The sequence below is a fragment of the Cottoperca gobio genome, chromosome 11 (genome assembly GCF_900634415.1).
Source record: "Cottoperca gobio chromosome 11, fCotGob3.1, whole genome shotgun sequence".
NCBI classification, from domain to species: domain Eukaryota; kingdom Metazoa; phylum Chordata; class Actinopteri; order Perciformes; family Bovichtidae; genus Cottoperca; species Cottoperca gobio.
This window is the reverse complement of record NC_041365.1, coordinates 15,766,337-15,781,663: the sequence shown is the minus strand read 5'-3', so window position 1 is coordinate 15,781,663 and position 15,327 is coordinate 15,766,337. Positions and strand designations below refer to the sequence as shown.

At 36.0% G+C, this 15,327-nt stretch overlaps 1 protein-coding gene across 1 annotated transcript in view; it reads left to right on the top strand.

Moving 5' to 3' along the window:
* rnf19b (ring finger protein 19B) overlaps nucleotides 1-15,327 on the top strand; it is a 35,829-nt gene extending 20,502 nt beyond the window's left edge. Inside the window, 8 exon segments of the mRNA XM_029443823.1 lie at nucleotides 2,997-3,196; nucleotides 6,602-6,746; nucleotides 6,873-7,035; nucleotides 9,841-9,955; nucleotides 13,168-13,308; nucleotides 13,390-13,579; nucleotides 13,937-14,071; nucleotides 14,735-15,327. Coding sequence (XP_029299683.1) covers nucleotides 2,997-3,196; nucleotides 6,602-6,746; nucleotides 6,873-7,035; nucleotides 9,841-9,955; nucleotides 13,168-13,308; nucleotides 13,390-13,579; nucleotides 13,937-14,071; nucleotides 14,735-15,173 — 1,528 coding nt within the window. The 3' untranslated portion in view covers nucleotides 15,174-15,327.

Below are 15,327 nucleotides of genomic sequence, written 5' to 3'. Positions count from 1 at the left end.
GTGATTTCTTCAGTGATTGATAGCCTGGATCTCAGTCTCGCTCCCGCTCTGTAATTGCCTTTTTTAATGCCACGCTTTTTGCTATATTTACCATTATTTGCATAGAAGAGTGCTGGTCTAACGTCAGTACACAACAAAAGAATGGTTGGTCTGGTATAGTTTCATTGAGAGTATGTATTCTTCATAAAGTGTTTACCTCCACAGAGAAAGCTAGATTAGTTTGATTGTTGGTAGGATATTTCAAAAACATAATAAATGTCAATGCAGTTTGGTAAAGCTGCAACAATCAATAAGTCGATCAACAGAAAAATAATCGCCAACTATTTTGATAACTGAATAATCGTTAAAGTCATTTTATTCACACAAACATGGCAAAAGCAAAGGTTGTGAAAATGGTTTCCTCTGTTATATCATCTTAAATGTCATATCTTTGGTGTTGAGGCTGACATGACAAGATATGTAAAGACTACTGTAGGATGCACATTTTTCACAACTCTTTGGCATGTAGTAGACCAACATATGAATGTTTAATCTAGAAAGTATTCGGTAGTTTCACCCCTAAAGTTTGGAAAGTCAGACCACAGGCCGAGGAACAAGTGGCTTGTTTAGGCCAGGGGTCGGCAACCTTTACTATCTAAAGAGCCATTTGGCCCCTCTTCCACCAAATAAGATTTGTCTGCAAAACATATTTGATAACACAGCTTATAGATTTAATATATAGTTATACTATATGTTTTGCATTTATGAAATTACAGAATGACAATAAAAGAAGCTGTTGCCATGTTTACCTGTTTTAACAAAAGGAAAACACCAAACTCTTGTGAAGAGAAGGAAACAATACAGTGGCATGTTGAGGCCTACTTTGAAATAAAGAAAACACAGAACTATGCAGCCTATTTGAGTCCTCAACATATTTGTTGAATAAAATAAAAATGCACTAAATAATACAATATAAAAATGAAATGAATAAAAACAGTATCCCACTTTGAAATAAAACAAAACGTATAGCTGCAGCCTAATATCTTAAAAAGAGTAAACATAAGAAAATAGGCCAGTTTGTACTTAATTATGTCCGGTTCAGTGTGTTTTCATCCACATGGAGGTGGTGATCATTTCTTTGGCTTTTAAACAATTCACAACAGCCTCACAAATGTCCCACAAAATGTCTTTCAACTTTCTGCAACTCAAGATAAGCCACCTGCAGGGAAAGGCACCGCGCATTTTTTAGTTGACGAAAAATTTAAAAAAATATTTTATTCAGTGTCACAATATCACCTGGAACTCCAAGATAAGAGGTGTTCCCTTTGAAAGATTGTCCACTGTGCAACATCAAATACATGTTCCATGTTTTATTTGTCAAAGCTACAGGGAGCCACTACAGAGGGGTTAAAGAGCCGCGTGTGGCTCCTGAGCCGCAGGTTGCAGACCCTGGTCTAGGGGATTTCTTCTTGTTGCAAGATTGATCAACATTTCTGCTATTTTCCCATGATTCATAGCACTTTCTTGAATAAAAATAAATAAATCTATAACAGATTAATCTGGACTGTCATGTTTTGTTCTCTAACATGTTCCAGCCATGCAAGTTAAAGTTGAACACAAATGACCTGCTTGATTGTCTCGTCTCTCAACACAACCTTCGTGTCGGGCCGGTTACAATAACTCCATCACTGCTGTATTTATGGTCCTCTGTCTCCTTTCTCAGTATTGAACCTTGTAAAATCCATATTGATTGACCTCATCCCGTCTCTTTCTCCTCCTCTCTCATTGTTGTTACTAAGTGATTGCCCCATTGATCAAATCTTCTCTCCCTCCTCTCTGCCTGCAGTGTGCGTCCAGGCTCTGCAATGTGCCCATTAGTGACCATGTTGGAGATCTTCATCTTTGGTTCTGTCTGTTTTCTAGTCATTCTAAAGTTACATCTCAAATATGTAATGTGTTGCCAAACTTGGTGGCTTAGGTTTGAATATCGTTCTCAGTGTTAGCATCATATGGTTGCAAGAATATGTGTATGTGAAATAAATCATAAACTATTGGTTAGATTACCATGAAATTGTAACTATTTAACTATTAGCACGTCACATTGCCTCCTGTCTCACGACTGACTGCAAACCATGCTGCATCTGGTGTCTCTTAAGTCATATCAATATATCATAAATTTGGATCTGCTTTTTCCATATTGGAGTCTCAAGGTCTCCACTCCCCCAAACATCAGCGTTGTCAGGCCGGTTTGCAATTAGTCAATGGTGCAAATTTGCATGTCATGGTTACACAAATTAATTGGGAATCTAGTGACACTGAAATATTTTTATTTGGTCTGAAATATTATAAAAGCAGGTGTGGTCAGGCTCTTATACATTTAGCAGAAACTGAGCAACATGGGCATCTCTTTGGAGACCTCTTACAAACTGTTTCCTATACTTTGTACACCGTTAGATTGATTACTTTGCCTTTATAACTCCAAATTATGGAGCAATCAACTGGTGTTGTTTCCCAGTGGGACCAGCAGCACTAACAACCCTTTTACTATTTCACAGTCTTTTGATTCAATACCAGTTAGTGCTGCTACTACAATTGATTCTTTGTCGACTAATTATTTTCTCAATTATTTGTCAGCAAATGTCAGAAGATAGTGAAAAGTGTCCTTCCCAGTTTCTCAAAGTCCAAGGTGATGTCTTTAAATGTCTTGTGTCGTCCAAAACCCCAACATGTTCAGTTTGATATGATATAAAAGCAAAACATCTCCATATTTGAGAGGCTTAAAACAGCTTTTCTTCTTAACGATTAATCGATTATCAAAATAATTAGTCGACTAATCATTGCAGCTTTAATGTCGATATTAAGAATTCTGCTTTATGAAGCTTTAATTTACTGCAGGATTGTTTATTATCGCCTCGTAATAATCAACAAATGTAGTCTTTTTTTCTGACTTTTTAGAAATTGTCATCTTCAGTTTCCACGTTATTGAACTCTCCTCTTTGTCTGTCTCTTCCTCTCAGATTTGCCGTCATCGCCTCGGGCTGTGCCAGCTGTCCCAGGCTGGTGTGTCGCAGAGATGGCTGCGGTGCCGAGTTCTGCTACCACTGCAAACAGGCCTGGCATCCCAACCAGACCTGCGACTCGGCCCGCCAACAGAGGGCGCAGTCCCTGCATACCCACAGCAACCACTCACCCAGCTACACACAGGAGCAGGGCCCCGGTAAGTACCTGAAAACACACACACACACACACACACACACACACACACACACACACACACACACACACACACACACACACACACACACACACACACACACACACGTCAGGATCAAAAGTAACCACAGTCACACCCTTACATTGTGCAGATGCATGTTTTAGTGGCTTAGAATAAAATCTTTCCCCCGGCATTTCCGTCTTCATCACATGTCAGTCTGTCAGAGCGCTCCGCGTCATGAGACACTATTTATATCTATGGCTGTGTATTGGCGAGAATATGGCGATACGATACGTAACATGATACAGTTCAATGTATTGCGATATATTGCAATACAAGCAAGGGGATTTATTGCGATTTCACTAAACTTTTTAAAGAATAAAAGTTCTTGCAGGATTTTTTAGGGAAACAAATTAAGTAAATAAAAAATGTATACAGATAGTGTGACATATATATATATATATATATATATATATATGTGTATATGTGTGTGTGTATATATATATATATGTGTATATATATATATATGTGTGTGTGTGTATATATATGTGTATATATATATATGTATATGTGTGTGTATATATATATATATATATATATATATGTGTGTGTGTGTATATATGTGTGTGTGTGTGTATATATGTGTGTATGTATGTATATATATATGTGTGTGTTGTGATACTGGATACAGTATCACAACACACACTATCGCAATATTTAAGTGTTCGATATTGTCTTACACCCTATTGATAAAGATAGTTTCCTGACTGCAGCTCCTGCTTCCCGTCGTGCTGCTTTAAAATGTCACCGTGACATTTCTGTATCGGAACTCAGTTGAGTCAGATTCTCAAAGCGTGTGCAGTTTGATGTTTTGTCCTGTTGGGTAATGAAAATCCATCCACCTCAGCAGTTCAACCACACACGCTCGTAAACTTAAAAAGTTAACAGACACCATTTTGAGACTATTCTGTATTGTAGATATTCACCCTGTACCTTTGCACATTGACAGACCTTTTTTTGAAATGCTGAAGTGAAAAATAATCTTTGCCAAACACAATCAGAACGGAGAGATTCTTTAAAATATCAGTTTGTTCCTGTTGTGCATACATTTTTAAAATAGTTGTTTAACACTGAGCTATTAGCAAATCATTTACAAAACATGCAATTATGGGTATAAAATAAAACGTTCTTGATTCAGTAAAATGTAATTTTGCCTTAAAGTGATTTCTACATTTATTTACATCCTTAAAGGAATAGTTTGACATTTTGGGAAATATGCTGTTTCATTTCTTGACCAGATTTAGATGAGGAGAATATGAAGCTAGCTTTGATGAAATGTAACCAAGTACATTTACTCAAGGACTGTACTTTTACAATTTTGAGGTACTTGTACTTTACTATAGTAGTTACATTTTATGCTACTTTATGCTTTACTACAATTCAATTTGTATTTGTATTCAATCAAATATTGTACTTTTTACTCCACTGCATTTATCTGACAGCTGTAGCCTAGTTACTAGTTGTTGTGCAGATTCAGATTATTTATACAAAATATAATTAATAAATACCCAGCAGTATATATATATGTGTATATATATATATATATATATAGTAGTTTAATATAGTTCCAGTTTTACCAGCTGCAACATTAAAGTGATGATCTCATTATTACATCGATAATTATAATCCAGTAATATTATTTATATGTACTTGGATTTTTGTACTTCTACTCAAGTATATTGATTTAAAAAACAGAATTCTCCTTTACTTGTAACAGAGTACTGATATTGGTACTTCTTCCAGCGCTGTAGGCTACATCCATGACATGGTTGGCTCAGCTTAGCATAAGACTGGAAGCAGAGGGAGAAATCTAACCTCTGTTCAAAGATATTATCATTTTTACACTAATTTACCTTTAAATTAAACACACCAGACATTACCTGTCAATAGGGAGCTTTAGAGGGGCTGGTACACAGTTTGTTACATTTGGACAGAGCCAGGTTTCCAGTCTTTATGCTAAGCTAAGCTAACTGTCTCCTGGTTGTAGCCTCATGTTTACAGCGCAGACATGAAAGTGGTATCAATCTTCTCATCTGACTCAGCAAGAGAGCAAAACAGCGGTTTCCCCAAAATGTTGATGTATGCCTTTAATTTAGTGATGATAGATACAAATATCTCTACAAGTGTGTGTGTGTGTGTGTGTGTGTGTGTGTGTGTGTGTGTGTGTGTGTGTGTGTGTGTGTGTGTGTGTGTAGTTAATTCCATTTTGATTAAAAATCTTTTAACTAAATCCCTCCAGCTGTCTTCAGTCAATCTTCTCACTCTGGCTTCCCTTAATTCACCACTTCCAGTCTGCCACTCTGTGCCAATATTCAGAAGAACTAACGACAATCCAGAAACCACAACTGACCCTTAAAAAAATCCCGGCCGCTCCCTGTCTGCCTGCCTGCCTGTCTGTCTGTCTGCCTGCCTGTCTGTCTGTCTGCCTGCCTGCCTGTCTGTCTGTCTGCCTGCCTGCCTGTCTGTCTGCCTATTCATACCTGCTGATTAGTCAACGGGACAAAGACAGATGTAAAGAAACAGAGAGAGCAGAAAAAAGGGAGGACTAGAGTTACAAGCAAAATAACAAGCAATAACACACACACACACACACACACACACACACACACACACACACACACGCACACAGCCCTCATTTCAGCCAGATCTGCCAAAGTCTCAGAGTTAAAAAGCCCTTTATAGAGCAGAGAGCGTTCCCAGCGTTAAACACACTAATTTGAGTTTCTCTTTCTTTTGGCTGCTTGGCTCTCTTTCCTTTAAAATGCATTAGAGGACAAACTGCTGCAATTGTCCGATCCATTACACTAATGAGGTTTGATTTTGTTACCAAAAGAATTGGGGGAAAAACCAACTAGATGGGACCAGTGTAGATTTTAGTGTTACTTACATTTAAAACCTGAATCTTGTGCATTTATGGAATGCTTTTGGATTTATTCTATTTTAGAGGAATTGTTTACCTTTTTGACTTTTGTTACTATATGAATACAAAAACATTCAGATTAAAATTAAGTTGTGCAATAATTTTAACTAGTTATAAAAATGTGTGGTTCTTAAATATTATTTGAGATTACCTGAGGAATTTAATGATTTACTCCTGAATTTTGTTAAAGGGCTTAAAACCTACATTTCTTGATGAGTCATTGTCACTCACAGAGTAATGCTCTTTTTAATGTATGTATAGAGTGCTATATTTTTTATTTCTTATGTATGTCATCCCATCGTATTGTCATTTTTATCTTATTTTTATATACATTTATATATAAATATATTTACATATACATTCCATTGTATCGTTTACCCGGTGTAAACCTACAAATAACTAATCACTTAAACTTCTTCTGTCCCCAGCTGATGACATCAAGCCCTGCCCTCGCTGTGGTGCCTACATCATCAAGATGAATGATGGGAGCTGCAATCACATGACCTGCGCCGTCTGTGGCTGTGAGTTCTGCTGGCTCTGCATGAAGGAGATCTCCGACCTGCACTACCTCAGGTACTGAAATCTCTTATTTCACTTTCAGCTCCAAGTTAGACTTGTTCAGATCCTTCAGATGTGTAACTGTAAACCTTCATGTTTCCCTTCCTCCACTCTCCCCTCCCTCATGTTTCCCTCCATCAGTCCATCTGGCTGTACGTTCTGGGGGAAGAAGCCCTGGAGCAGGAAGAAGAAGATTTTGTGGCAGCTGGGCACCCTGATCGGAGCTCCAGTCGGCATCACCCTCATCGCAGGCATCGCTGTTCCCGCCATGGTCATCGGCATCCCCGTTTACATCGGCCGCAAGGTGAGAAAGCTGCAGAGAGGAGGAAACTTCATCTAATAAACTTTAAGTTAAGAGCTTTGACCTTTTGAATGATCGTGTCAAGGTTCATTAGTTAATTAGTTAGTTAGTTAGATTCAATAGAAGAAAAAAGACGGAAATTAAAATGACTAATTTAATTTTTATGATCATGTTTACTGTTAATTTCCTCTGGTTTGTGGTATTTTCTGTTTAATTCAAATAATTTAAGTACATATTGACCTTCTCTGAAGTTCACAGCCTAAAGAAAAATGTTCCAAAAGACAGAATTACGTGTAACTCCTTGTTTGTATCTAACTTAACTAAGGTTTTAAGTTTTGTTGACTTGAATATTTTGGGATTTTCTGCGTTATCTTATTTTTGTTAATGATTACAGAAGTGTTGTTTCGACCATAAAATGTCACTTTTCAAGACTCACTCACACAAACTAAATCCAGGATATACATTTAAAAAAAATGTGGAAAGGAAATAGAAATGAAAGACGATGAGGATCACCTTATGAAACATTATTCATGTGTTTATAATCTTAGTCTGGCACTTTATCTTTATACAATCATAAACACTAGGAGTGTACGCAAACATGTCCTCTGTTTGCAGCTACTCTAACTAAGATGTTTTTCACACTGAGCAACACTGTTTTTAATGTTTAAGGTCAGTTCACTTAACGTTTATCTTCAGCTAAGTGGAAAACCTCAGAGTTGTTGGAAACGCACAAATAGTTTACAGCTCTGCCACGGTCACTCTTTCACAATCCTCCTCTGGTGATTATCTGGAATTTACGACATTGCAGAGCGAAAGCCTTCTCTGTGTAAGTTTCATTATGCTGCCCTCGTTTTAAAAACAATGTTAAACTTTTGGAAATAACAGAAAACACTTTCACTTTGAGTTCCAGGAAACAGTTTCCATTCTCACCAACCGTCACGCTGACCTGAAGACAGACTTTAGCACTTAAAGATTACACAGCTGAAGTTAGACTCCTTAAAACATCTCAAGGATCTACATGTAAGGCCTTTAAGCTATTAAAGCATCTTAAAGGTTGTAAAGAATACGTTTTGTATTAAGGTTCCTATGAAAGGAAAAAAAGAGATGCTGATAAATCTTTTGGATTCAGTGACATTTATTTGAGGCAATTTAAAGCAACTCAAATAAAGTAAATAACATTAATTGAGCCACAAGAAACTCTCGTTTTGCTCACTTCAGGTTCAAAACGTTCCATCTTATATTGGAAACATCTTGACTCTCTCTGTGCCTTTTGTTTGTTTCATTATTGTGGCTGTTAAATCGGTGTAAAATGTATTAAATATATAAACATAGTAATCCTCAAGGGTCTTCAAAAGTTATAACCCGGGCTCAACTTCTTCTTCATCTTTATTATCATATGCGCAACAATTACAATGAAGCAGTTGTTCGCAATGAACATTTTGGATATCAGGCTCCCTCCAACAACGATCATTAAATATGTAATAAAAGCAAAATAAGAATCTAAGACATAAAATAGTGCAAGTTAAAATATAGGACTAATGTATAAACGCATATAAAATAAAGTAATATAACATGCAGATGTGCTGAAATTCCTATTTTGTCTCGATAAATATGATATCATCCTGGCTTTGTCTGGTTTTTACAGTTGGTTATGATGATTTATTATTAGAGATAAAAAAGGGCAATGGTCTGACAAGAAGAAGGAAATTAGATGACTCATGGACCGTCTGCACATTAACGTCCTGTAGCGCTCTCTTGTGGAGAACAGTGGAGCTGCACATCTCTATTCAAGCCTTTTGAAGATCTGCCACAGTGAAGAGTTAGAAGCGGTTACAGAATAACTGCAGCCTCACACAGCAGCTCACACACACTCACTTTGTTTCCTTCATGTTAAAACCCGCAAGTGTTGAGCAGCTTTGCTCGTTTTAGTCAGAGAATTACTGACTGAATGTTTCAGGAAATGTTTCATCAATTTTGTTTTATAAAGAAGAAGCATTTAATGCTTAAAAAACTAACCTCAGAATCAGCGGCTGTTTAAAAGAAACGGGTCTGTGTGTAAAATGTAGATCAAAGATGATTCTGAATGAATCACTGCTGGAAAAGCTTTCTGTAGTATCTTCGTAGTAATATGTCTTACTATGTGAATGCTTTTTCTTTTGTTCCCACTGTGTGTGAAAACATTTGGTAACTGTATGTAAACTGTCACCACTAACCAGCATTTCCATAGAGCCGGATACTGAGAACCAGAAGCACTGACTTTTACATATGAATTTTTGTCTTTACTTTCTGATTATATGACAACATAGACTTTTTTTTTTCCTGGTGCTCCAAGCTGAGTAAAGTCATCTGAAATGATACAGTATGTGGTTAAGTCTGACAGTCATTTTGAAAGAACAAGGTGAAATGTAAATGACAAAGAAAACACAAGTAACAAACTCTGTGCATGAATTGCATGGTGGATGAATACAGAGTTGTTTATCAGAAAGTAGATCCAACATAAATCTAATTACATCAGTGTCATTGGCTGTATAATGTTTCATTTAGAATTATATTAGTCTCTCCTTATTGGATAATACCTGCAGCTACTCAGCATGACTGTGTTTATTTGTTACCATGCAGTGCTGATGTGAATCATGTACAAGCGACACACGGACCATTTCTGTGTTTATGTCCATTTTAAAATTTAAATTCATCAAAACTATGCCAACCGTTAACCTCCACCCTGCCCATTTTCAGCTAGAGATGTCCTCTTTGAAGTGTTTTGACATGTGTGTTAACCTCAGTCTCTGCCCCTTTCCTCCGCTGCAGATCCACGCCCACTACGAGCTGAAGAAGACGTCTCGTCACAGGAGGAACCTGGCCATCACGGGAGGCGTGGCTCTGTCCATCGTCACCGCCCCTGTCATCGCAGCTGTCAGCGTCGGTAAGAAAGTCGACCAGACTGTCGTTTATTATGCATCGTGAATCTGTCGGACAAAACAAACCGTGTAAAGACGCACAAATGGAAGAGCTTCTTTACTGAATGAAGGATACAGTATGTTTCTGAGGTTTTATGCTGTTATACAATGAACAGCTCCAACCAGACAACACATCATATGTTTTGAAGATGCAGAATTGAATAGACTAATATTTTCTCCTACAAATGGATATGCAGAGATTTTGGAAATGCTGCAGCGATGACGTATTATTTTACATGTTTACATTCAAAAAACCCATTGACTTAGAGATGAGCTAACCGGATGTGCAAAATGCTGACTCATTTCTGGGATTTAGGACTCATTCCTGCAGCAGCACCATCTAAACAAACTCTATTTTAACTTCCTTACTGTTGTCTTGCATCCGTTGCTTTTCGTCTTTCTCTTCTTCTCTTTTTTGCTTTACTTGTTACTTCATTCTTGAACTTTATTAGAATCACACAGATACTCTTCATGTGTTAGACTATATGTACTATATGTACTATATATACTATATGTACTATATGTACTATATTGTAATATATATACTATATGTACTATATATACTATATGTACTATATGTACTATATATACTATATGTACTATATATAACTATATGTACTATATGTACTATATGTACTATATATACTATATGTACTATATGTACTATATGGTACTATATATACTATATGTACTATATGTACTATATATACTATATGTACTATATGTACTATATATACTATATGTACTATATATAATATGTACTATATATACTATATGTACTATATGTACTATATATACTATAGTACTATATGTACTATATATACTCTATGTACTATATGTACTATATATACTATATGTACTATATATAATATATGTACTATTACTAATGTACTATATGATATATACGATATGTACTATATGTACTATATAGTACTATATGTACTATATGTACTATATATACTATATGTACTATATATAATATATGTACTATATATACTATATGTACTATATGTACTATATATACTATATGTACTATATGTACTATAGACTATTACTATATTACTATATGTACTATATATACTATATGTACTATATATAATATATGTACTTATATATCTAAATATATTATGTACTATATATACTATATATGTACTATATGTACTATATATACTATATGTACTATATATACTATATGTACTATATATACTATATGTACTATATGTACTATATGTACTATGTACTATATATACTATATGTACTATATGTACTATATGTACTATATGTACTATATATACTATATGTACTATATGTACTATATGTACTATATATACTAATATGTACTATATGTACTATATATACTATATGTACTATATGTACTATATATACTATATGTACTATATGTACTATATGTACTATATATACTATATGTACTATATGTACTATATATACTATATGTACTATATGTACTATATATACTATATGTACTATATATACTATATGTACTATATATACTATATGTACTATATATACTATATGTACTATATGTACTATATGTACTATATATACTATATGTACTATATATACTATATATACTATATGTACTATATGTACTATATGTACTATATGTACTATATGTACTATATGTACTATATATACTATATGTACTATATGTACTATATATACTATATGTACTATATGTACTATATGTACTATATGTACTATATATACTATATGTACTATATGTACTATATGTACTATATGTACTATATATACTATATGTACTATATATACTATATGTACTATATGTACTATAGTACTATATATACTATATGTACTATATGTACTATATGTACTATATACTATATGTACTATATGTACTATATGTACTATATACTATATGTACTATAGTACTATATATAATAGTACTATAGGTACTATATGTACTATATATACTATAATGTACAATATGTACTATACTATATGTACTATATATACTAATATGTACTATATTATACTATGTAACTATATATACTAATATGTACTATATATACTATATGTACTATATGTACTAATATAGTACTATATGTACTATATATACTATATGTACTATATAATACTATATGTTACATATTACTATATAACTATATGTAACTATATAGACTATATGTACTATAGGTACTATATGTACTATATATACTATATGTACTATATGTACTATATGTACTATATATACTATATGTACTATATGTACTATATATACTATATATACTATATGTACTATATGTACTATATATACTATATGTACTATATGTACTATATGTACTATATATACTATATGTACTATATGTACTATATATACTATATAGACTATATGTACTATATATACTATATGTACTATATGTACTATATATAGTATATGTACTATATATACTATATGTACTATATGTACTATATTTACTATATGTACTATATGTACTATATATACTATATGTACTATATGTACTATATATACTATATGTACTATATATACTATATGTACTATATGTACTATATGTACTATATGTACTATATATACTATATGTACTATATATACTATATGTACTATATGTACTATATGTACTATATGTACTATATATACTATATGTACTATATTAACTATATGTACTATATATACTATATGTACTATATGTACTATATATACTATATGTACTATATGTACTATATGTACTATATGTAGTCAGAGCAGAAATTCAAACAGAAAGTTATTACAGGGACACAATGAATCTTTTTCGTCAATTTCCTCTCTGAAGCTCAAACTATATTTCTTTAAAGTTCACATATGGCTAAAATGTTAAATCAATATAATAGCAATCCCAGGTGATGGAGACACTATTTCCTTGCTTGCTAATGCGTTAAGTTAACATCTTTTTGCAAACGAAAAGGGAAACAGGAAATGTTAGTGGCTATGGGACGTACCCATTAACGTAGTTAGGATATTTACTGCTTTGGTTGTGTCTGGATCTATCAGAGGATGAAGAGGAGGATTGAGTACTCCCTGATGGAAACCTCGTACTTTTAATTTTAACATGCTTTTAGGATTTATGTGTGTACAAACGATGGCTTTACATCTGAGAAGTTGTTCTTTTTGATCATTATTTCTGTTTCCGGCCCTTCTCAGGTATCGGTGTGCCCATCATGTTGGCCTACGTGTACGGCGTGGTGCCCATCTCTCTGTGTCGAGGAGGAGGCTGTGGTGTCAGCAGAGGGAAGGGACGAGGTGTACGCATTGACTTCGATGAGGACGACGGTCCAATCACAGGTGAGGACACCAGAGTGGAGGAGCAGGATATTAATCACCAGATCTTGTACTATAAAGAATATTTTCTATGTGATTCTGCAGTGGCGGATGCGTGGCGAGCCCTCAAGTCCCCGAGCTTCGGTGACAGCAGTCTGGACGGGGCGGTCAGCGGTCTGAGCACCACCTTCCCCAGCGAGGGGCTCTCTGTGGCCCCCGGGACTCTGGGTGACACGCCACACTTTAACACTCTGGCAGGCGGCACCCTGGGAACCCGCAGCGGCAAGTACAGCAGGTGAGGACTGAGCCACGCCTCGTTCACGAGTCACACATTTTTATTATCAAGCGGTATTTTCAAAGATAACAAAACATGGGATATATAAACAAACCTGACGTCAACACAGGAAGAACACTCTTCAAAAAATACATAAAGAAAGAAAAACAATAACAATTATAATCAATCATTTATTAATTATAAACATAGTATTAATAACAATAACAATAGCAACAATAATGAAATGTATATCATAATAAAGTAGTAAAGTTAAAGTTAAGAAAATACATTTTTATTTGTTCCATACCCATATGGTTTATTTGATCAAGTATTGATAGAACAGAGTTATTAATGTTATGAGTGTTTGTTGTCCTCCAGGCTGGAGGTGCAGGCGGGGGAACTGGCTAAAGAATCGGGCCAGAGAGAGACAGGCAGCCTGGGAGCAGGGAGCGACTGTGCCAGCACCCGAGGAATGGCCGGATCCATCATCTCATCCTACACGCTGCCTGACAGGTCATACTTTTGTCTTCTTCTGTGGTGTCTTTGAGCTCTCTCTGAGTTTTGTTAGTTGACTGTCTGAAGATTTGCCCATCACTCCGTCAAATTTCATTTGGATGTGATGTCATTTGTCATTTGAAGCTACGCCTAAAGCTGCATAAATCCCTCCCTACATTAGTGGGACAGGAACAACAGGAAATACATTATATTCATTATATCACAGCAGAGCTACATTCTTTGTGCATGTGGCTGCTATTAAAATTATCTTGGTTCCTCTTCTTGTTGATAAACCTGTTTTTTAGATACTTGTACTTGTACAAAATAAAATAAACCGATTCAATGATGACTCTAGGTCTGCAAATTATAAACGAGCAGATTGTCTTTTCCATCTCTTAATATTTATGGATAACTAATTTCAAAGTCAAAACGAATGTTTCGGGGTGCTGATGGTCTAGTGGTACACCTTCCAAACAGAACACCAGAAGGCTGGGAGTTCAATACCAGGGCTGCCACCATTGTGCCTTGTGCACATCCTTCATATAATAATCCAGTGGACAGAAGTCGCTGCAAGTCTCCTTCCTCGTCTGTGCGTGCTCAGATGTCTCCGTATCTCTTTAGTTGTTTGAACATTAGAAGCGTCACACTGGGGCTGACTTGTTGTAAATCATATCTCTGCAGGGAGTGCACCAACCTGGAGATCCAGGTGGACATCGAGACCAAACCCAGCCATCTCTGCCTGAACAGCGAGGAGGACCTAACCCCGCCCCTGGGATCTGCTGCCATGGCGACAGACTCAGGCGTGGAGGAGCCTCAGGACTGCAGCTCCAGAAGAGGCGGGGCTTTGTCCGGCTCCGTGCTGGGACTGTCGCCGGGCGTGTCCATCAGGGACAGGCTCAGAGACGTCACCCTGGCTCAGCCGGAGAGCATCCGCAGCGACCTGGAGATGTCGGACACTCAGTCAGACGACATTGCAGAGCTGACGTCAGACGACTGTGACTCGCCTCACCCAAAAAGCTGCCACCTGGCGGCCGGCCAGCAGCCGCCCTCCTGCAGAGCGCTGACCCCCTCCGAAGGCCTTCACTGTCCCGCAGACAGCAACGTCATCCTCTACGTCTGAGAGAGTAGCAGCTCCCGGGATTGCACAAAAGAAAAACTAACCAATCCCCCAACAGTCACATCGCCTTTCCTTCATAGCTTTGTTTTTTCCTTTTGTCATTTCTCGTTTGCTGCTTTTACGACTCACAGAAAATGTCTTAAACACAAACAGTTTG